The sequence below is a fragment of the Heterodontus francisci genome, chromosome 41 (assembly GCF_036365525.1).
Source record: "Heterodontus francisci isolate sHetFra1 chromosome 41, sHetFra1.hap1, whole genome shotgun sequence".
Taxonomy (NCBI): Eukaryota; Metazoa; Chordata; class Chondrichthyes; order Heterodontiformes; family Heterodontidae; genus Heterodontus; species Heterodontus francisci.
This window is the reverse complement of record NC_090411.1, coordinates 27,725,141-27,747,511: the sequence shown is the minus strand read 5'-3', so window position 1 is coordinate 27,747,511 and position 22,371 is coordinate 27,725,141. Positions and strand designations below refer to the sequence as shown.

General features: G+C 45.0%; 1 protein-coding gene across 3 annotated transcripts in view; it reads left to right on the top strand.

Moving 5' to 3' along the window:
- Window positions 1–22,371, top strand: part of LOC137353391 (transportin-3-like) — a 63,363-nt gene that overhangs the window by 4,091 nt on the left and 36,901 nt on the right. Inside the window, exons 1-9 of one of the 3 annotated variants that reach the window (XM_068019614.1) lie at window positions 2,333–2,413; window positions 6,911–7,035; window positions 9,180–9,380; window positions 12,095–12,168; window positions 14,115–14,271; window positions 15,400–15,543; window positions 18,803–18,978; window positions 20,658–20,796; window positions 21,936–22,082. In XM_068019614.1, coding sequence (XP_067875715.1) covers window positions 6,919–7,035; window positions 9,180–9,380; window positions 12,095–12,168; window positions 14,115–14,271; window positions 15,400–15,543; window positions 18,803–18,978; window positions 20,658–20,796; window positions 21,936–22,082 — 1,155 coding nt within the window. In that variant the 5' untranslated portion in view covers window positions 2,333–2,413; window positions 6,911–6,918. The other 2 variants (XM_068019615.1, XM_068019616.1) reach the window with 2 other exon arrangements.

The window sequence follows — 22,371 nt, the reverse complement described above, 5'->3', positions numbered from 1 at the left end:
GCTGCTCTCACATGCGTTCAAGTCTTCAGAAGAAGGAATTTTCCTCCACATAAGATCAGGGGGCAAGTTATTCAACCTTGCCCGTCTAAGAGCGAAGTCCAAAGTACGGAAAGTCCTCATCAGGGAACTCCTCTTTGCTGACGATGCTGCTTTAACATCTCACAATGAAGAGTGTCTGCAGAGTCTCATCGACAGGTTTGCGGCTGCCTGCAACGAATTTGGCATAACCATCAGCCTCAAGAAAACGAACATCATGGGGCAGGACGTCAGAAATGCTCCATCCATCAATATTGGCGACCACACTCTGGAAGTGGTTCAAGAGTTCACCTACCTAGGCTCAACTATCACCAGTAACCTGTCTCTAGATGCAGAAATCAACAAGCGCATGGGAAAGGCTTCCACTGCTATGTCCAGACTGGCCAAGAGAGTGTGGGAAAATGGCGCACTGACACGGAACACAAAAGTCCGAGTGTATCAAGCCTGTGTCCCCAATACCTTGCTCTACGGCAGCGAGGCCTGGACAACATATGTCAGCCGAGAGCAACGTCTCAATTCATTCCATCTTCGCTGCCTCCGGAGAATACTTGGCATCAGGTGGCAGGACCGTATCTCCAACACAGAAGTCCTCCAGGCGGCCAACATACCCAGCTTATACACACTACTGAGTCAGCAGCGCTTGAGATGGCTTGGCCATGTGAGCCGCATGGAAGATGGCAGGATCCCCAAAGACACATTGTACAGCGAGCTCGCCACTGGTATCAGACCCACAGGCCGTCCATGTTTCCACTTTAAAGACGTCTACAAACGTGACATGAAATCATGTGACATTGATCACAAGTCGTGGGAGTCAGTTGCCAGCGTTCGCCAGAGCTGGCGGGCAGCCATAAAGACGGGGCTAAAGTGTGGTGAGTCGAAGAGACTTAGCAGTTGGCAGGAAAAAAGACAGAAGCGTAAGGGGAGAGCCAACTGTGTAACAGCCCCGACAACCAATTTTTTCTGCAGCACCTGTGGAAGAGCCTGTCACTCTAGGATTGGCCTTTATAGCCACTCCAGGCGCTGCTCCACAAACCACTGACCACCTCCAGGCACTTCCCATTGTCTCTCGAGATAAGGAGGCCAAAGAAAAAAAAGGTTTCTGACCCACCTGCCAGGGGAAACAGTTTCTCCCTTAGTTGCTGTTAAAACCCTTAATAATTGTGAACGCCTCTATTAAATTCTTTCCTTAACGTTCCGAGCTCCAGCAGAATCTTGATTGAGTTTGTAGTACGCTCATGTGACCACATATTGCGGATTCAGGCCTCTGAACTAATCTGAGCCAACACTTCAGTGGCGGCACAGTGGCGCAGTGGTGAGAACCGCAGCCTCACAGCTCCAGGGACCCGGGTTCGATTCCGGGTACTGCCTGTGTGGAGTTTGCAAGTTCTCCCTGTGTCTGCGTGGGTTTTCTCCGGGTGCTCCGGTTTCCTCCCACAAGCCAAAAGACTTGCAGGTTGATAGGTAAATTGGCCATTATAAATTGTCACTAGTATAGGTTGGTAGGGAAATATAGGGACAGGTGGGGATGTTTGGTAGGAATATGGGATTAGTGTAGGATTAGTATAAATGGGTGGTTGATGTTCGGCACAGACTCGGTGGGCTGAAGGGCCTGTTTCAGTGCTGTATCTCTAATCTACCAGTGCAGTGCAGAGGGAGTGTTTAATTGTCGAAGGTGCTGTCTTTTAAATGACATGCTTTCTGGTCGTGACACTGGGGGGAGCCCGTGAGCCATTCGCTCCTGCAGCTTGATGGACAGCTGAGGGGCGGGGCCGGGACCGCGCAAACGCACTGGTACCCGGCCGCCTTTTTGGACAATGCCAATTCCCTTTGTCAGAAGCGGGTGGGAGCTCAGAATTACGCTGCACTGGCACAGATCGGCTGCAAGACCCTCATGATTTTTTAAAAAAACTCTTATTTTTCTCCAATTATAATAAATAAATGCCAGAAATTAAAAATGCTTCAACCAGTTGGTTCGTTTCGGAAAAGGTGGGCGGGGCGATGTTAACTGACGGCCGGCCTTGTCCAATCGGATGGGAGTACATTACGTCAATCATACGTAGGCGGGTGGGTGCAGAGTGGGCGGAATAGTAAAGGTTTGACATTTACGTAGCCCAATGAATGAAGAGTCGGCTGCCGACCACGCCAATGAGGAATGAGGTGGGCGGGCTCCGAATGCCGACCAATGGGTAGAGGCGCAGGAGGTCACATGAAGCCAACGGTCGGGGCGCGGACCAATGGAGGGCCGGGAATTGGCCCCCCTCCCCATTGTGTGCTGTGAGGTCATCAGGCGGCGCCGTGGAGTTTACGGTGTTGGTGGCGCCGGGAGAAGGGCGGCGGGGCTCACGGGGGAGGTTGTCGGAGAGGGGTAGTCGAGGAGGTAAAGGAGGAGGCCTCGGATATGGCTCAATGTATTATTAATCATTATTTTATACCGCGTCTGATCGCATGGAATCATCTGGAACTTTCTGGAAACGGGCCGTGAGCGTGAAATCCCCATCCCATATGGTTGCTATGGCTCCTCCGTTGATTTGGTAGCAGCCCCCTCTCCTTTCCCCCCCCCCCCAACCCCCCCAACTTTAATGATGTTGATGAGCCCTCCTCTCAGCCAGGCATCCAGCAGCAGGGAGGCCTTAGCCTGTATCCACTGCCATTGCTGGCAGGTTCATTGGCCTCTGAGAAGGAAGTGTAGCCTTGAGCCCCTTTCCCCACCCTCACACCCACCCTCTACTGCTGAGGTCATGGCCACACCAGCCTGTGATGCTCTCTCACCCTCCCATTGAAAGGCCATGAGGAGTGGTCACTCCAGAGGGCCAGTGGTGAGTGTTCCCTGTGAACAAGGCAAATCCTGCCTTTTGTCTTTTTCCCCTCTGGTGAGCTCTGTGGAGAAGCAACGAGATTTGGGTGTTCAAGGTCCACAAATCACTCAAAGCTACTGCCCAAGGTACAAAAAAGTAACCATAAAACATCTAGTAGAGGATTGGTTTTATCTCAAGAGGGTTGGAGTGCAAAAAGAGTGTTTGTTTCAGTTGGCACAGTGCCTTGATCAGAGCCCATCTGGAGTACTGTGTTCCTTCTGGAGACAACTTCAGAAAGGATATATTTACCTTGAAGCAGATTCACCAGAATGACAGCAAGGCTGAAAGGGTTAAATTATAAGAACAGATTACATAGGCTTGGCCTGTGTTGGCTTGAGTTTAGAAGGTTGCGTGTTGATCTGATTGAGGTTAAAAGAATTTTGTAAAGTAGATACAGAGAAACTTTTTCCTCTCGTGGTAGAATCCAGAACAAGGCGGTGCAATCTTAAAATTTGAGCCTGACCATTAAGGAGTCACATAAAGATGTGGAGTTCTCTTTCCTCAACAATGGAGTTGAGGTATAGATCATCCACAGGGCACAGTACGCCAGAGGGACTGATTAGCCTATTCCTGTTCCAATGTTCTGCTTCCCATTGGTTTGGGTGTCAATAAGAGTTGGCACCTACAGGGGTAAGGGGAGAAATCCTGGGCTGTAGAGGAGTAGTTAAAGGGGGACTTTATTGTGATGTTTAAGTAAGGAGGATAATTGACAACATAGAGGAAGTATGCCTTGAGTGGGGAAATCCAGAATAGGGAACATGAGGGTGTGGAATGCAGTTGCTCAAAAGGCTATGGATACATAATTAACTTGTTAGAAATGGAGACCTGTATTTACTTGGGAATTGAGGATATTTACGGGATATAGAGGGAGTAGCACTTTCTCTAAAGTGCTGCCATGACACTAACAAGTTAGCGTTCAATGGACCAAATGGTCTTGCCTTATTTATATGATGACTAGTTCTTCGCAAGATGATCAAGGGAAGATTGGGCTCTATGGGTGCTGGCAGGCTTGCTGGTGGCTAAACAATCCAATTCTAGATCTGCAGGCTCTTGAGCATTTGAGACACAGAAATACTTGACCTGGATGAGCCCGGGCGGAAGCAGCTTCCTTCTGTTTTCGACGTTTCTCGCCTACAGCTCAACAAATAAAAAAAAAAAGGATTTGAGATGGGTGCAAATTATTAGGAACAATTGTTGGTAGTTTCTGAGAAGGTTACTCCTGCTTGCTGTTTATGGCAGCCAGAAAAAGGCATGTAAAGAATGTGAAAGCAAAATACTGCAGATGCTGGAAATCTGAAATAAAAACAAGAAATGCTGGAACCACTCAGCAGCTCTGGCAGCATCTATGGAAAGATAAGCAGAGTTAATGTTTCGGGTCAGTGACCCTTCTTCGGAACTGACAAATATGAAAAATAATTTAAAAATTTTAATATGTCAGTTCCGAAGAAGGGTCACTGACTCGAAACGTTAACTCTGCTTCTCTTTCCACAGATGCTGCCAGACCTGCTGAGTGGTTCCAGCATTTCTTGTTTTTATTATGTAAAGAATGTGGTATGGGAGGCTTGTGTGACTAGCACATACTCTAGTGGATAATGGTAGCAGAAACTTGGGGAACACGTGCTGTAAAAGGTGCTAACTAGGTTGAGTCTGGTTCTTATGTGAGTGGGATAGAGTGGAACTGTTTCCCCTCCCCTTGAGCGGGCCTTTTGGTAGATTTTGCGTTGAATCCCATTAACTGCATCCGTGGACCTTCTCCAACTGTAAAAGTTTTAGATACCATTAAACAATCAGCTGGAGAGACTGTCTTGCAAGTGAAGCAATGGTATAGGGTCATGTGGCATGACATTCCATTATTGAAATCCTCCTAGTTCACATCTGGTAACGTGGCCTTAGCTCTTGGATGTTTGCTGCTGATTTGAGTCCAGGCAGGATTGAAATAGTCCATCAAGCGCCTCTCTAGTGCCCAAGACAGACGGTGCATGTTTAGTAAATAGGATGTCTCCAGGGCGTTGAATCTGTTGAGTTCAGTCAAGCTGCTTGTCTGGGATGGCGGGGGAGTGTTAGTTGGTTGTTCATTGATCACAAGGAGTGATTGTTGTATTTTCTTCATGTTGCAAGAGCCCCTTCTTACAACCTATTACCAGCTTCACTTGGTGCAGAGGTAGTTGGTTTTCGTAGTCATTTATGGCACAGAAGGCGGCCATTCGGCATCAAGTCTATGCCAGTGTTCCATGGAGCTATACAGTCAGGCCCACTCCCTGGCTCATTCCCTGTAGCCCAGGTTTTGTTGCACATTCAGTGCTGTGCTACATGCCACCCCCTTGGATAGTCCCATCTGTGTATTTGTGATTGGGCTTCTTTATGAAGAATTGCCTGGCAGGAGTGTCCGATTGTAGGATTATTATTTCTTCATTCTTCCTTTGTCTTAAGATAAACACCAACTGTCTTGTAGCTTGCCCAGGTGACCGTTCTTTGTGTTGGGAGCTTGGATGGTGAGTTTCTGTGGGCTATATGACCCAATGCTATCTTTGGCCAACACCCACACACTTGTATAATGTCCGGCAGGTATTTGGTTTGATGTTACCCCCCCCCGCCCTCCCAAATTGCAGTGTTAACAGTTGAGATCCATGGTTGAGATCAGCTGACTCAATGTTGAGCAGAATAGGATTTGACCTTCAGTTGCAGACTGGAAAGATTGCAGTCCGACATTGACTCTCAGTATTCTATCCTCGTGTTATTCCCTTCTGACACTGTGAACTGAATATTGGGATTCCACTGGGAACTGCAGCCTTCCGTTCTGCCCTCCCTCAAGACCTATATTGCCAGGCTGCAGTTATGAAGGCACGTGGAAGTCTTATGAAGGGGTGGAGACAGCTGAAGTCACAGCCCTTGCGTGCACGTTACACAGCGACACTTGCCAGCTTGTTACGAGTTCATTTAGGTCATGGGATCTATTGTTGATTAGAATAGAAAGAGTTTTTGTTTTGTTAGCTATTTGTGCTTTGGCACTGTCATTTTAGCTGCCTCCATGGCAGCCTTTAATATTGACACTGCAAACAATGGTGCTGAATTATGAGAATGTAATTCAAACAATGGGCTTGATATCATAAACCACTATGACTGTTAATCGCGCCTGGAACAAAATATTTGTGTCTTAAGGTTCCTTAATCTGTTAGCAGAACCAGTCACTGACACAGATTATTGGTCACCCTAAAAGAACACTGCACACTAAAACTAAAGATGCTTCTGCTGCACATGTGCAAGTTTCTATGCACAAAACCTGGGGCCTTGCTATATCTGTGTAGGTGTATGTGGGGTCCCGTTGCCGAAGTGGAAGTAATGATGTGTACAAGGGACTTTGCTGCACCTACACAGGTGTTTACCTCGCACTTGTGCAGTTGTGTTCAAGTGCTTTGTTATCACAACAGATGGTTGTGGTCCAGAAGTGTCCAACCTGCAGCCCCAGGGCCACCAGTGATCTGAGCCCTGGTAATCCAGCCCTGAAGCCAAGCAACTCAATCCTATTTATGCTTGGTTCTTATTTCCTGATTTGTCCTGTTCATGGCCCTGGAGGATTGGAAAAGGTTGCTTTTAGTTCTGTTGACTAAATCTTGAGTCTGAGCATCAAGATCTGTTCGTATCTGAAACTTGATATGTAGATTATAGGAACATGGAGTTAAATTTTATTTGTGGACTCTGAGGCTCCAAGGCATCCACCTATGTGACCCACAAATATAAACACTCTTACTGGGTAAAGTGTGCATTGTTATTCTGGTTACATGTGAGTTTATTCAGGAACAGCTGATGAGTGCAGACATGTTCGTTTTGTTCCTGTGTGGAGGATGAGTCAATCCAATGCCAACTTCTGCTCACCTAGGTAGGACCAGTACAAACCCCTGGAGCAGATCACTCCTGACCTGCACTCGTCAGAGTAGAGTTCCACATACCCCTGAAGGAGAAATTTTTTTGCGTTAAGAGCTCATGTAATAATCTACGTGTTTGTTGGCGTTGGATTCCAGGTCGCAGGATGGAAGGGGAAGTCAGTTTAGATTCGGTTTATCAAGCTGTTCAAGCTTTGTACCATCATCCAGATCCACAAGGTAAAGAGCGGGCCTCAGCCTGGCTGGGTGAATTCCAGAAATCGGTAAGTAAGTGCTTCAGTGAAACAATACATGATCATAGATACGTGGATCAGGGTTGTGTTTAGTGCTTTGCATGTGGTAAATGATCAGCAATGAAATGCTAATTGTTTGATTTACCAGGAGTTCAACACTATGCTTTTTTTTTCCTCCTCAGTACTGCTGAGAGGGTTAGTGGGGCGCTCTGATAGAGGCCTTCAAGGTTATTGCTAAGTAATGATGGATTGTTTCCATTGAGAAAGTAACTGGAGGATGCAAACTTCGGAATCTCAAAATGCAATAAAGTTAAGGTTACACAGAGCATGGCTGGAATGTGGAATTCTCTAGCTGCAGAATGTTGAAGCAGAGTCTATAAATTATTTTAATTGATTTGATAGCTGCTTAATAAAAGAATATGAAAGGGCATGGGGAGTGACCAGGATCATGTCATCCAGTAGAAATCGCTGACTAGCCACAGATATGAATATGATGACACCATTTTAGCTACAGACACTAATTTTAATACATGAAGCTGTAGGCTTTATGCAGTTATGTACAGGTATATTTACCTAATACACATCTATCGCTATTTAGTGTGCAACTTTTCAGTCTTTCCCCTTACTGTAGATTGGAATTCTGGCTTCAGTTTATTAGATATGTCACTTAGTGCAGCAGAGTGACTGCTGAGAACGTTAATTCACATCAGACCTGCTGCTCACCTTCCCTACACATGTGTACTGAGATCACACGGCCAAAGACTAATTTTTTATTTATCAAGCAAAAATGCAATTGCCCTCATCTGGGCTCTGAACCGATCAAGGGATATGGGGGGAAAAAGCAAGAACAGGGTACTGAATTAGATGATCAGCCATGATCTTTTTTGAATGGTGGAGCAGGCCCGAAGGACCGAATGGCCTCCTCCTGCTCCTATTTTCTCTGTTTCTATGTACTAGGCAATGCTTGATTAGAGCAGGTGGCTCCCAGAGAACACTGCTCATTAAGCACTATTCTGTACTAAAGCAAAGATGAAATGGCTAGTTTTCCTTATGTATTTTTATATTTATAACCAGATTCAAAATTATATCTCCTTCTAAAGTTGGTTATGTTTGGAGAGTATTTAGAACTGTTTAAGCACTGGTGATGTGTTGGTTGTTTACAGGTCTATCTCTGATGATGGTTACGGTGGGGACAATTTGAAATAAGAAATTGAAATATCACAAAGTGCATTACAATATTGAATACTTTGACTTAAATATGATTTTTTTCATCTGTATAATCAACAAACACCAATACATTAAACAAGCAGTGGCGGGGAGGCAGTGGCGTAGTGGTATTTTCACTGGACTAGTAACCCAGAGACCCAGGGTATTGCTGTGGGGACATGGGTTCAAATCCCACCACAGCAGAAGGTGGAATTTGAATTCAATTAATAAAAATCTGGAATTAAAAAGCTAGTCTAATGATGGCCATGAAACCATTGTCGATTGTTGTAAAAACCCATCTGGTTCACTAATGTCCTTTAGGGAAGGAAATCTGCTGTCCTTACCTGGTCTGGCCTACATGTGACTCCAGACCCACAGCAATGTGGTTGACTCTTACATGACCTCTGAAATGGCCTAGCAAGCCACTCAGTTAGGGCAATTAGGGATGGAGCGACACCCACATCCCACGAATGAATAAAAAAAAAAGCCCTGAAGGAAACCCAGAGTTTCTCTGTGAAATGTCCACGTTTTTTGGTTACATCGGAACATAGTGTTTGCTCAATGAAAAAAACCAGGTCCATCTCCTTCACTTCCTACCATCCTGGTAGTTACATGGTACAACGATAATGGAGTTGTTGACTAATCACAATAATAGATCTATCAATGAGTCTACAACAGACCCAGACATGAGTTGAGGAGAACTCTCAGTCGTGGAGAGATTTGGAAACCATAGCCCCCAAAGTCACCTGTTCGCCCCAAGCACACGATACTTAACCACACATCACATCTCAAATGATCTATATAATTATTGCAACATGTAATTTTCTGAAAGAAATCTATCCAATTTACATTTGAATGAATCAATGCTAACGGCTTCAAGTCATTCCCTAGGGAGTCTGTTTAATTCCAGACCTGCTATTAAAGTTTTGAAAAAGTTAACCAAAATTCCTTTTGCTGCTTCTGGCCAGGTGTTTTCGTGGCAGATTTCTGACCAGCTGCTGCGGCTCCAGCGTGACATCGAGTCGTGCTACTTCGCTGCCCAGACCATGAAAATGAAAGTTCAGTATTCATTTTATGAGCTGCCCCCGGAGATGCACTCATCACTCCGCGACTCTCTGCTCACACATCTGGAGAGCCTGAAGGACCTATCCCAGGCCATCGTCACACAGGTAAAGCAGGGAATGAGCTCAACACTTAACTGGATGCTTTTGTGATTGAGGGTGATTCCACCTCTGGGTCCCAGATTCCTATCGTTCACAAAGAGGATATAAAGGACTTCTCTTTTATCTTCCCCACAACCCCACCTTTTTATCCTTTCATGAATCACTGATTCCTGCTGGGGCCGAGTTCCACTCGTGCCAGTAGCCGTTCCCTGTTTCCATTCCTCACGGGTAGATCTGGATAGTGTCAGCAGGTTCTATGAGCTTGAGGGACTTGGGGAAGCCCAATCCTACGCGCGCACACACACACACACACACACACACACACACACACACACACACACACACCCCCTGCTCTGGTTTTTAGCAGAGGTTGCTGTATTATTCAGGAATGGGAGCCCTGGTTGATTTTCTTCCCTCACCAAGGACACCATGGCTCAATTATAGTGCTCTTATTGCTGCATCAACTAACTCATTCCAGTCCGTGGATTGAGCCCTGTGACCTTGCAGTGTGTATGATATAGTTATACACCACACAGTGCTATTCCTCACTGGGGAGAGGGGCCTCCTCATTTTTGTCTACTGGTCCTTGGCAAATCGGATTTATGCAATATCAATCTGGCTAAAACTGTCCCCACATTAGAGGCTCAATAATCTTGTCAAAGCTGCTGTTTCAGTATTCTGATAGTTGGCTTGTTGCAAAACCCAGATTCCAACCTGAATGATAGTTGGCATTCTGGCAGCATTACCCCTTGGTCTGGCTCTGCCAGGTTATTGCAGTGCAGCACTGAGCAGGCGTGCTATCTAATTGACAGAACAACATCAAAATTGAAACGTGGAAACAGGCTGTTTGGTCCATCCAGTCCTCCATTACCAGCAGTCCTAATCCCATGGGCCTACTCTGTTCCCATATACTTTTATTTCCAATTTCCTGCAACCGTCTATCTAATCTTAAGTGATGCCATTTCTCTGCCTTACTCTGCATTACATAGCCTCACGACTAAACAGAAAATCTCTTGCGCTCTGTATTAAATCTCATGCTTTTAATCTTGTATCTGCCCTTTTGTTCTAAACCCCTTAATCACTGGAAACCAGCAGTGGCTAGCTTCTGTGGCTCATCCCTTCATAATTGTAAACCCCGGCATCAAATCATCTCCTCTAATAAAACCAAAATAGCCACAGTCTTTAACTCGATGTTCATGTTTCCTCATGTACCAGGCAGAATCCTAGTGAATCCGTGCAGTACCCCCTCTCTCCTCAAAATCATCCTATACTGTGAAAACCAAATCTGCACGCGCTATTCCAGTTGTGGTCTTAGGAAGGCTTTCCAGAGATCCACCATTATATTCTATACCTCTCATAAAACCCAGTTTTCCATTGGCATTATGGTGCTGGTGAATCCTCCACCCAAACACCTACTCTTCTCCTCTTGATCATGGCTTTCTCCCCTCGCAACCCCCTGCCAACATTCAAAGTGGAATTACTTTAATATTTGATTACAATATATACCACCTCACTTTTGCTGATGTTGAATTCAATCTGCTCCTTTTCTTTCTCATTTCACAAATTTTCTTCCCTTTTTTTTAAAAACTTCCTTTGGGCGGATTTGTTTGCTGTACCTCCCTGTTTCAGTATCATCTGTAAATTTGGGCACTACTTCCACTAGGCCGGTATCTGAATTGTTGCTGCACACAACGAACAGAAGCAATCCCACTTCGAACCATTCTAACAGACTGCCTTTAACTCCTAAGGATTCCAAAACTAGGGATCACAACTATAAGATAGTCACTAATAAATCCAGTCAGGAATTCAGGAGAAACATTTTTACGCATCGAGTAATTGAGGTGAATAGTGTAGATCATTTAGGGGTAAGCTGGGTAAGTACATGAGGGAGGAAAGAATAGAAAGATATGCTGATAGGGTTAGATGAACAAGGGTAGAGGAGGTTTGTGTGGAGCATGGGCCTGTTGGGCAGAATGGCCTGCTTCTATGCTGTGAATTGTGAATAATTCCTACTTTTTATTTCCTCCCTTCCACTAGATAGATTTAAAATCCAACTTGCAATCCTTTGCCTTTTAATCAATACTCTTTCATTGGTTCCATTTGTCTGCCGTGTGGTACCTGGTCAAAGGCTGGAGGATCTGAACCCTAATTTTAACGGAACTTGATAAATGGCATTGACTCTTAGCCGGGAGCATCTCAAAAGGCAGGAAAGCATAGTGAGTTTGAAGAGATTTGTAGCAGATGGTTGCTGCTTGTGCAGACAGTTAATGCTGCAAGAACGTGTATAGTAATTGAGTATTTAATTATATTCATTGATGGGCATTAATTGGAAATTCACTTGGGCTCCTATTTCGAGGAGCAGACTGAAACTGTGCTAGTTAGGGCATATTTATAATGTGTACCTCTATAAATAAAAGGTAATAAAGTGTGTAAAGGTTGAGCTTCAGTTCTCTCCTTCACCACCATCTCTCTGGAATGGAACATTGGGGCCCTCGGAGGCACGATCGATCAGTTATGCTATTGTCAGCCAACTGCTCTGTTGTAAGGTGTTGGTCCCAGTGATGATCAAGAAAAACCCCCAGAATGCAAAGTAGATTACTTGCAATGTGCTGCCCTGACTGTGCAATAGAAGTGCACCAGTGATTTAAGTTCAAATATTCTCGCTCTTGCTGTGCTTTTATTAACAATAATTCCTCAGTCTTTTCTGTTTTGGGTCCCAGCTGGCGCTCGCTGTTGCAGACCTTGCTATACAGATGACGTCGTGGAAGAGCTGTGTCCAGACACTAATTGAGAAGTGAGTGTTCTTGTATTTTAATAGTATGGGGATACATTAACTGAGTGGTTATGTTACTGGACTAGTAAGCCAGAGGCCTGGACTAATGATCAGAGACATGAGTTCCAATCCCATGATGGCAGTTGGGGAATTTTAAATCAAGTTAATTAAATAAACCTGGAATAAAAGCTAGTATCAGTAATAGTGACCATGAAATCCATCAGGTTCACTAATGTCTTTTAGGGGAGGAAATCTGCCGTTCTTACCTGGTCTGGCCTAGGCGTGACTCCAGATAGCAATGTGGTTGACACTCAACTGCCCTCCAAAATGGCCTGCCAAGGCCTTTCATTTTATTCAAGAAGGTGGGTCACCACCAACTTCTCAAGGGCATTTGGGGATGAGCAATAAATGCTGGCCTTGCCAGTGATGTTCATATCTCATGAATTTAAGCATTAAAATGTCGTCTTCCGCCCCCGCCCCCACTCACGACAGTGGTTGCCGTGAACTGTGCACGTATAACTAAGAAAAGTGGAGTGTTAGAATTTGCTCTAGGTAGGCACTTGGGGGTTCTGGAAGGAGTGAGGCTTCTCATTCTCATCATTACTCACTTCCATCAATGCAAACTGGGCATGAATTGCTATGCATTTGTTCTTTTTAGACAGTGTTGATGGTTCTCGAGGCATGAGGAGAATGGGACGTTTTCATGCACAGCCATGTTAGATTATAGCTCCCTCTGCGCTGCCCCATCAAGCATCCCTGATTAAGCACACAGTAAAGCTTCTCCAAAGTGGCACAGCAATATGCTTTATCCTTGACCTTGGAGGAATTACCCTCCTCCCACAGCAGTAGGGTCATATTTTTATTTCCTATTCCTGTGACTACCCTTGTAAAATTGGCAATTCACCATCATGCAGCAAGACTGATGGCATCTGAAAGAGAAAGCATTTCAACAATTTCAATACATTGTGCCTTTAACGTAGAACTCACTGCCGGATGGAATGATTGAGGCCAATAACCTAGATGTATTGAAGGGAAAGCTAGATAAGTGCATGAGGCAGAAATGAATAGTTAGGATTAGATGGGGTGGGAGAAGTTTTTGTGAAGCATAAACACCAGTATGGACCAGTGGGGCCAATAACCTGTTTTAATGCTGTAAATACTTTGTAATTCCTACTTTTTCTTTCCTCCCTTGTGCTAGCTAGGTTTTAAATCTGACTGATCCCCAGGCATTTCACTGAGCTGTGAGGAAAATGAACAAGGAACTAAAGGAGGAGAGGCTTGGAGGGGTGACCAAGTATGTTGGCTAACATCTTGGAGTTCTCTCAGATGTTAGTGGGCCTCCTGTGCATTCCCAGTAATTTCTGTTCCTTTTTATCCCCACATTATTGCTATTTTTGCATTGTGGAATCGTCCACTAAAGGCCTGCTCGGGTCTGCAAATGAGACCCGACCCGAGCCCGACAGAACCCCATCCGACCCGACCCGAGTCCTTCCATTTTTTTTTCCCACACCCAACCCGACCATCAGTTAACCTACCTTCCATTTTTCACTTTGTTCCTTACCTGCACAAGCTTAAAAAACTGTAACAAAACCACCTTTAAAGTCCAAAAAGTAAATTACCATTCGAGTCACTTACCTGAGGTGGTGAGAGAGCCTGTCCGATCTGGCTCGACCCAACCTGAGCCCCAATGCCGGTCCCGGAAGTGCGACCCAACCCCCGACACATGTTGGGTTTGGGTTGGGTAGCAGGCCTTTATTGTCCACTGGAAAGTGGGTTGAGGTGTCCTCGGACTCATTTCACAAAATTGTGGTTGGCTCATTAGTCAATGCTGGATCCAAATCTAGGCCTCAAAAGCTGGCCTGCCAGGATGCAACATGCTTCTGTGCCCAGATTTCCCAGACCTGCTCTCTGCATTGGGGGTTTAAAGCAGTTGCAGTTGATCTCACTACAGGTGCTGTGTCTCCTAGGTATGGCAGTGACGAATCTGCGTTACCTTTCCTGCTGGAGATTCTGACAGTGCTCCCAGAGGAGGTGCACAGCCGCTCTCTGCGTATTGGCACCAATCGAAGGACTGAGGTCATCGAGGACTTGGCATACCATGCCAGCATGGTGATTGGCTTATTGGTGAGTTAGTGTGGGCAGTGACTCTCATCTAACTGCAATATTCATGTCTGCAAGTTTCTCTGTGTGTTTAAAAAAAAAATGAAGCACTAGCCAGTCACTTGTCCTCGCCTTAATGTGCTGGCTTTTGTTGGGATGCAGTTGTACAGACATCCTGTCTGAGTGGCCAGTCACGTACGAACCGAAGCAATGCAATGTTGGTGGGCTGCTCAATGATAGTGAGTGTCACAGTTCAGCACGCTCCGTCTTTACCAGACACTCAAATGCCTGAGCAGGGCTCATTAGATTGTGATTGGGAACAGTATCCTTGATTGATTTTCTACCAAGGCCAGTTCAGTACCACATTCTATATTTTTTTTAAGTGCGCATGTGTTCAGGCACCTCTTTACCCAGTGATGGCATCATCATCTTCACATCTCTGCTAAGTGGTGTCTCCAGCAATGCATCTTAAACTCAACCTCAGGAGTAATCTGAGGAGGAATGAGTGAAGACTGGCCACTTCATTTCACCCTGGGCCGTCAATGTTGGTGATCGAGTGCTATATCTTAATCTACTTTATCTGAATTTAAATTCAGAATTCATGACTTTAAAAAAAAAATTATACTTATATAATATGTTTATATATAAACAGAACTGTTAGCTGCAGAGTTAAAGTCTGTTTTGTTTACATTTTGTACAACTCCAATGTGGCATTCAAGAATTAGTAGAGACAGTAATAGGGTAATAGTTTTGATCACCTCAGGAAGATGGGGAGAAATTTCTCAGATTTTTTCCACTAAATTAATCTGCATTATTAATCTTATTTGCATCTTGCAGGACATCACTTGATTTCAGGTGAGGTGGGGAGTGTATAGATTGTGATGGATAAGACCGTGCTGTTGTGTGGGACAGGCTGGATGGAGCAGAGGGTCTTTTCCTGTCCGTCATTGATCATACGGCTGTATGGTGCCAGCTTGGGGGTCAGCTCAGGAGTTGGTGGACCTTGCTGCAGGCTTGGGCATCTCCTTTTATTACACGAAATATCTGCTGTCAGGAACCCCTTTAAGGTGTTGAATGATGCAAGTGAGTTTTATTGAAGTTCAGAGTGTTGTGCTACTGAGAAACCTGATAACGTACCTGGGAATTTTTCAGACAGCCTACATGGAACGCTGCAGTCATGATGAGAAGTTGGTGATTAAAGTCTTCCGATGCCTGATGAGCTGGATAAACCTGGGCATCCTGCACACTGACCACATTGCCAACAGCCAGTTACTGGTAGCACTCTTTCAAGTCCTTGTGAGTATGAACTAATCAGCTTCCCAAAGTCACAATATAGAGAGACTTTTGCCTGTCCTTTATTCTACCCAGTTCCCTTCACCCCTCTCCTGAAGTCTCTGACCCTTGCTGGGTGCAATTTCATGGACAGCAGTCGAGAGCAGGAACCCTAACTTCTTTCCCCTCACCACAGAAATCTGCACTTCATGCCCATGTGATCGGCTCACTCTGCAGAGACTGATTGATTGAGCCTGGAACCTTCTGGTCGCAATGGCAGTACTTTTACCCACAAGGCCAGGATTTGCTGATCTTCCACCTGGTATTTTGCCTTCCTTGTCCTGCAACTTGGGGAACGTATGCCCTTGTCAGTATTTGCTTGGCCTCTGTTGTAATTTTTAATCTTTTTTGATTGTAACCATGCTTAGGATTGTTTATAGCCGCATTGACCACACCTGTGTTGATGTTGTCTTGAACCTTTAGCTGTTTGTTCTGCATCAAATGAACATCCAAGGGTTTGAACAGGAAGAAATGAGTTAAGTTCTGGTTAGAGGGGAGCCCATGGTGGGCTAGAATGCAAGTTGAATGTGTCACTCAGCTGTGATACTGTACGAATGTCCAGCGATTTATCCGTGTAAAGCGAGAGTCACTCTCCAGCTGCTCTTCCCGTTTCCCACTGTGCTTATGACAGCTGATCTCAGCCAGTAAGACATCATGACAGATCTCAATGCCTCAGGGAGGGTTCAATCCTGATAAACTTATCCAGTGACTCCTGCTGGAAGGTGAATGTGCACAGACATTGACTGAGGACTGATATTGGGCTTGCCTGGGATGTGCATTGTACTCAAATAGCCTACTAACATTTAGACATGAAGCACAGACACTTTGGTGAATTACTGTGGGAGGGAGGGGACAATCAATACTTGGGGACCAAACTCCCAAGAATTGATGTGCTGAGAAAGAGAGAACATGGGAAGAAAGTGAAATGAGCTCTTTGGGGAGGGAACTGCCACAGAAGGGGCTAATTACAATCAACTGAATCTGACACCGCAAGGTTACTGAGCTCTCAGAAATCATTTCCGTCCACTCCTGAAGGCCCTGATCTTTGTACCATACCTCATCTATAGGCCCATTCTTCATGTGTGAGCTTAGACTGGTTATTGTTAGTATGCTATTTGACCAAGGAGTGCATCACAGCAGGGCCTGATGGTCTTTTCACCCAACGCACCCACTTGCAACCCAAGTGGAGCAAATCGGAGCCACAGGTTCCAGCCCCACCCCCCAGCCTATGGTGCAGAAACCAGTGTAGCATCCCAGTTCCAAGTGAGAACAGCCAACTCCACATAGCCTGGGAATTAAACCTGGGACCTTCTGTTCTACGTGGCACAATGCTGCATCTGGCAGTTTAACATGCTCACAAGGCCAGCCTTTGTCTTTTCTGTTAACAGTTGCTCTCCAGTTGGCATTGTGGTGGTTTTGTCCTGCCAACCTGCAAAACTTGTGCCCATTGACATCATATCATCCTCGCCCTTTGTCTAGCCTCTGTAATGTTTAATCCCAGATGATTGTATTGGTGCTCTCGTTTGTTTGTGGTCTCGTTGACTGCGCCTGTATTGACGTTGCCTCCAACAGAGCTTTGTTTTTTGTCAACTATTAAAGGAACTTTCCCAGTCCGAGAATTTAAAGGGAATGTGAGCTTAGTTCTAGTTAGAGAGGGGGCCGCTTGTAGTATGTGACATTTGGTGGCAGGGAAGAGGGGGGTATTAATCAACAGTCAGGTGTTTCCACCATGTGGGTGAAGGGTTGTCGTCCAGTTGATCCCAGTGGCCTATGTAAAACCCTGAGGCTCGTGGTGCGGGAGGGTGGGGGTGGGGAAAAGCAGGGAGGCAGTTGCTGGATGGCCCAGGGAATCGAGGAAGAAATGCCCTTTTGATATAAATGGCATCAAAGTAGGGTCTCCATGTCATGACTCCATTCGAAAATTAGCCGTGGATCTCCTCCAGTGGCCTAAAACAGGTAAAGGAACTGTTTGGTGTAGCAGTAACACCATACAGATTATAAGGCTCCAAATTTAATCTCTGTTTTGTGCTGATGTAACTGCTCTCATTCCAGGGTTACCCTAGTGCCCAAGTTAGTGAGGAGAAAAATCTGTCCAGGTTCCTACAATCCACGAACTTGTCCAGGAGAGTGGTATGTGAATGCCAGGTCAGGGATGTTCCCAGCATGTTCGCATGAGGAGCTTGGGTGAGTTGCAGGGGGCCTGCTGGTTGAATGGGCACCCAAGTAAGCATCGACACCTTCACAAGGAGGCGAATACACTGGGAGGAGAGGGGTAATGAACAGTTTGAAGAATTAACGTCTTTTTGCATTTTTATTATTTTTGTTGAAATGGTGTGTTTATGTCTTTGATAGGATGGATATTGGCAGGAAAACAGCTGAGCCTGACTGTTACACACTTATCAGACATGATCATTAACACTGGGCATGGGGAGGGGGCTGGGGCGGTAGTTAACCTTGGTCAGACTGCCATCTCTCTCCTGCCATTGGTTACTCAACCATGGGGACTGTATATAAGCACTGCTAGCAGGCATTGCTGGATGGTGATGAGGCGCAGAAATCTTTGCCGTCAAATCAAAGCCATGCAGGATCAGAGTTGAACTATAGGCCCTCCTGGTTGATTCGTCACCATTTCATCCTGCAGAAAGTGCGCTTACCCTCTGAATCATCAGGGAGCTGCTGTTTTTAGTATTTTCTTAATGCTGACCTGGTGGATTTCTGGAGCCAACTCTGACTGCTTTGGAAACCCTACATTGGAACCTGAGCACTGAATCCAGGCTGGCACTCCAGTTCGAAACTAAGCTAATACTGCAACCTTTTGGGCGAGACGTTAAACCTGACTGCTTATTCTGCCGACTCAGTGGGTATTAAAAGATGCCATGGTGGTATTCAAAGAACAGACAGTTCTCCTGGTGTCCTGACCATATTCCTCCGTTAACCAGTAACACCAAAAACAAACTAACTGTTTCATTCACCTTGCTGTTGATTTGTGGGGTCTTGTTCTCAACAAATTGGCTGCCATGTTTACCTACTTAAAGTGACTGCACTTCAGAGTAATTGTATGTGAAATGCTTTGAAATGTTTCTGAGATGCAATCAGGCATGTGATAAATGTGAGTTTCTTCTTGTGTATGCTTGGGTGAAATATAATGTTCAAGAAAATATTGGAACTATAATGCCTGCAAGCATCCAGAAATATTGAAAGAAAAACTGTCCCTGAATTTCAGAGACACAACCAGACGTCCTCAAACTTACATGAGGTGGCGAGCGACTGTGTGTGTGCAGCACTGTATGCAGTGGAGGGCTTACAGGAGAGTCTACGGCTGGCACTACAGCTTCAGGAAGGAGTGACGGCACTGGAGGAAGCTTACCATACTGCAGTCGCCTGTGAGGACATGGACAAGTATGTGTAGTTAGGTTTTCCACTTCACTGAGCTGCAACTTATGGCTACTAATCAGTTGCGTGGCCGGGTATGTGATGGCATTGGAATGCCTCTGTGAGGATCCCCTTGAGGGATCTGCTGGTTAAAGTAGCAAGTGCAGCCTAGGTTTTATCCCTGGTCCGTGCAGGATAAGTTGATCTCATCCACGGCAGTATTTAGGCAGAGTGTCTATTGAAATCACTGTCCCCGTCAATGATTTGAAGACAAGGTGTGACTTGTGGCAGGACTCGCAGCAAGTAGTCTATTTCACAGGAAGCAATGTCTATTTAACCAGCACACTACAGCAAACAGTCTACAGGGTCTATTTAAGGAGAGTCTTTACGAACTGAAGCAAACGTAACTCATGGCTGAAACTGCAGCAAAGTCTCCCAATAAAAGCAAGGTTATTTCTCTAACAAAATGTTATGAGTGGAGGATAGTTAATAAATATTTTGTGTGTAAAATCAATCCCAGTCACTTGCAGCAGTGCGGTCTCCAGGTATGAAATGAATGGGAGGAATGACTCAATCATCTCCATTCTGATCAGGAATCGTGGTGTCATTATAAGCAGCTGGACTTAGGGACCCTTTGGTAGGTCTCAGTGTCTTGTGGCCAGGAAAAGATCATTTATGCTTTCTACTTACAATATCTAGACACTAATTCCTGCTGGAAAGTCCACAGGTCTGAATACTGGGCAAGGACTGGCTTGGGTATTACTGTGTTGCCCTGTGGGTGAATAGCTGCACAGTCAGGGTTTGCACATGAAGACTGGCCATGCGTCTGGGTAAGGTACTGAGCACTACAAACACTCATGGAACCATAACCCCAGCACAAATCACTGCCTTCAGGAACAAAGTATTCAGATCTGTGAAGTATTGCTCGTAACTCTGGGTCATTCACAGTTATGAAATAGGAATAGTTAATCCAGTCAAAGCTGTTTAATTCAAATGATCTAATGGTATTTTAAAGAATTAAATTGCTAGTTTGCCATGTACGAGTTTTGTTTAATTGCACAAAAAGTGACTACACATTATCAGGAGTAGTCTCTAGTGCACCATCAGCAATTAAACGTTCCACCTGCCTCTTAACCCATCTATCTCAGTGCAGCTGCTGCATTGCTTTACTGGGAGTGCTTAGAATGTGGAACTTGTGCATAGAGTAATTGAGGTGAATAGCATTGATGCCTTTAAGGGGAAACTAGATAAGTATATGAGGAAGAATGGAATAGGAGGTTATGCTGATAGGGTTAGGTGAGCTGGGGGTGGGAGAAGACTCATGTGGATCATAAACACCATCACAGACTGGTTGGGCCAAATAGCCTGTTTCTGGCTATAATTTCTGTGCATTTGCACAGGCCTTAGTAGGCAAAGATGATTCCATTTGGCCTTGAGCTTGTTTAACTCCTGTTCAGGTATGTTTTAAACTATCCATTATTCAAGATAAAATAGCACTCGGATGGTTAGTGAGTTAATTGGAAATGTCACTTTGGGCTTGCATAATGAGGGTACATTTCTGGGTGCAGAGCAAAGGGAGCTTTACTTTGCATCTAACCAGTGTTGTAACTGATCTGAAAGTATTTGGGCCAGTTATATTGCGAGTGCTTAAGGGACAGTAGAGGTTTTTTGTACCGGTTGTATCATATTTGACCTGTGTATTCCAGGGCGCTGAACTATTGCCGGATTTTCACCGAGCTGGCGGAAACGCTGTTGGAAATGGTTATCCGTTCACCAGGACAGGGACTGGGCGACTTCAAAACACTCAATCTCATCTTAAACTGTGTCGGACACGAGCAGTATGAGGTGAGTTAATGCTCTCCTTCAGCCCAATTAGTGCTGGTAGCAGTACCCAGGTTTTGAGGCCAATGTTCCCCCTAAACTGTTTAACTGTGCTGCTACCCAAAAGTCCCACACAGGCCGTGCACAAGCCAGCGCCTTAAGTTACCACACCTACACAGCCACACAAAATAATTTTAAAAGGCCATGCATTTAAACAAATTGCCCGCATGCTCCAAAAAATATATTAGAGGGTACACTGGTTGCGACTGTTACTTGGATTCTCTGCTCCTGTGTGGGCTTCAGGCTCTGCACATTCCATTACTTCGGAACTAAAGAGCTGGGTATTACACAAAGTGAAAATGAAATCAATCATAAAGGATGGGACCAAGAACTGACCTCATTCAGTTCATTGCATTTGAATTGTGCTGCTGGTTGGACCTTGGACTAACCTTTCCCACTGACCAGGAGGAAGCCTGTCTCAAAATTAAACTGCATTTGCTAAATTAAATCAGACCCAGGATTGCTTCTGTGGCCCATTCACCTGTTAATCAGGAGGTTGTGGGTTCAAGGCTAGAGACTTGAGCACAAAATCCAGCCTGAATGCTTCATTGCAGTGCTGAAGGAGTGTGCTGCACTGTGGACGATGCTGTCTTTCGGATGAGATATTAACTGAGGCCTTGTCTGCGCTCTTGGGTGATGTAAAAGATCCTATGGCACTATTTCAAAGATGAGCAGGGAATTTCTCCCAGGTGTCCTGATAGCTATCCCTCAACCAACATCACTAAAACAGATTATCTGCTCATTATCGCATTGCTCTGTGTGGGAACTTGATGTGCACAAACTGGCTGCTGCATTTCCTACAGTGCAATAGTGACTACACGTCAAAGTACCTTGGCTGTAAAGTGCTTTGGTCCTGAGGTTGTGAAAGGTGCTATATAAATGCACATTTTCTTAATGTAGGGTGGGCTTTATTCTGTATCAAATCTGTTATGTGCCTGACCTGGGAGTGCTTTATGCTTGCGCTGAATAACAAAAGTGAGAAACATTCTGTTTTCTAGTAGTTAAAGACCATAGAAATTTTTACAAGGGTTTGATGAAATATAAAGTGAGTTCGGACTTGATTATTGTCAGTTTTTTCTAATGGTCTGGCTGTGTTTATGCAGGTGGCAGAGATCACTTTCAACTTCTGGTATCGGCTAGCCGAAACACTCCACAAGATGAAGGATCCCTCGGTGAACCAGATCTTCCGGCCCTATTTCCAAAGACTTACTCAGTCCCTCACCTTCCACTCCCAGATGGACCCTGATCACGTAGGTTGTCCTGGATAAATAAGCATACAAGTAGTGCACAATTAGCCCTGAGCAGCGGGAAAGGGATGAAGAACATCACTCCCAAAAAAGCGTAAAATCATCTGACAATAGAAACTGCACTTTTCGCCAATGTAGACACTTAAGTATGAAATTCACCTAATTTTTGTTGAAAAATACTTTGAAAGATCTCATTAAGGTACAAACCAACAATGAAAAGACTATCAGATGTTGAAAGGTTAGTGTTTCTCACACCACCTGATGTAGTCTGCTGTCAGACATTAAAAAGGTG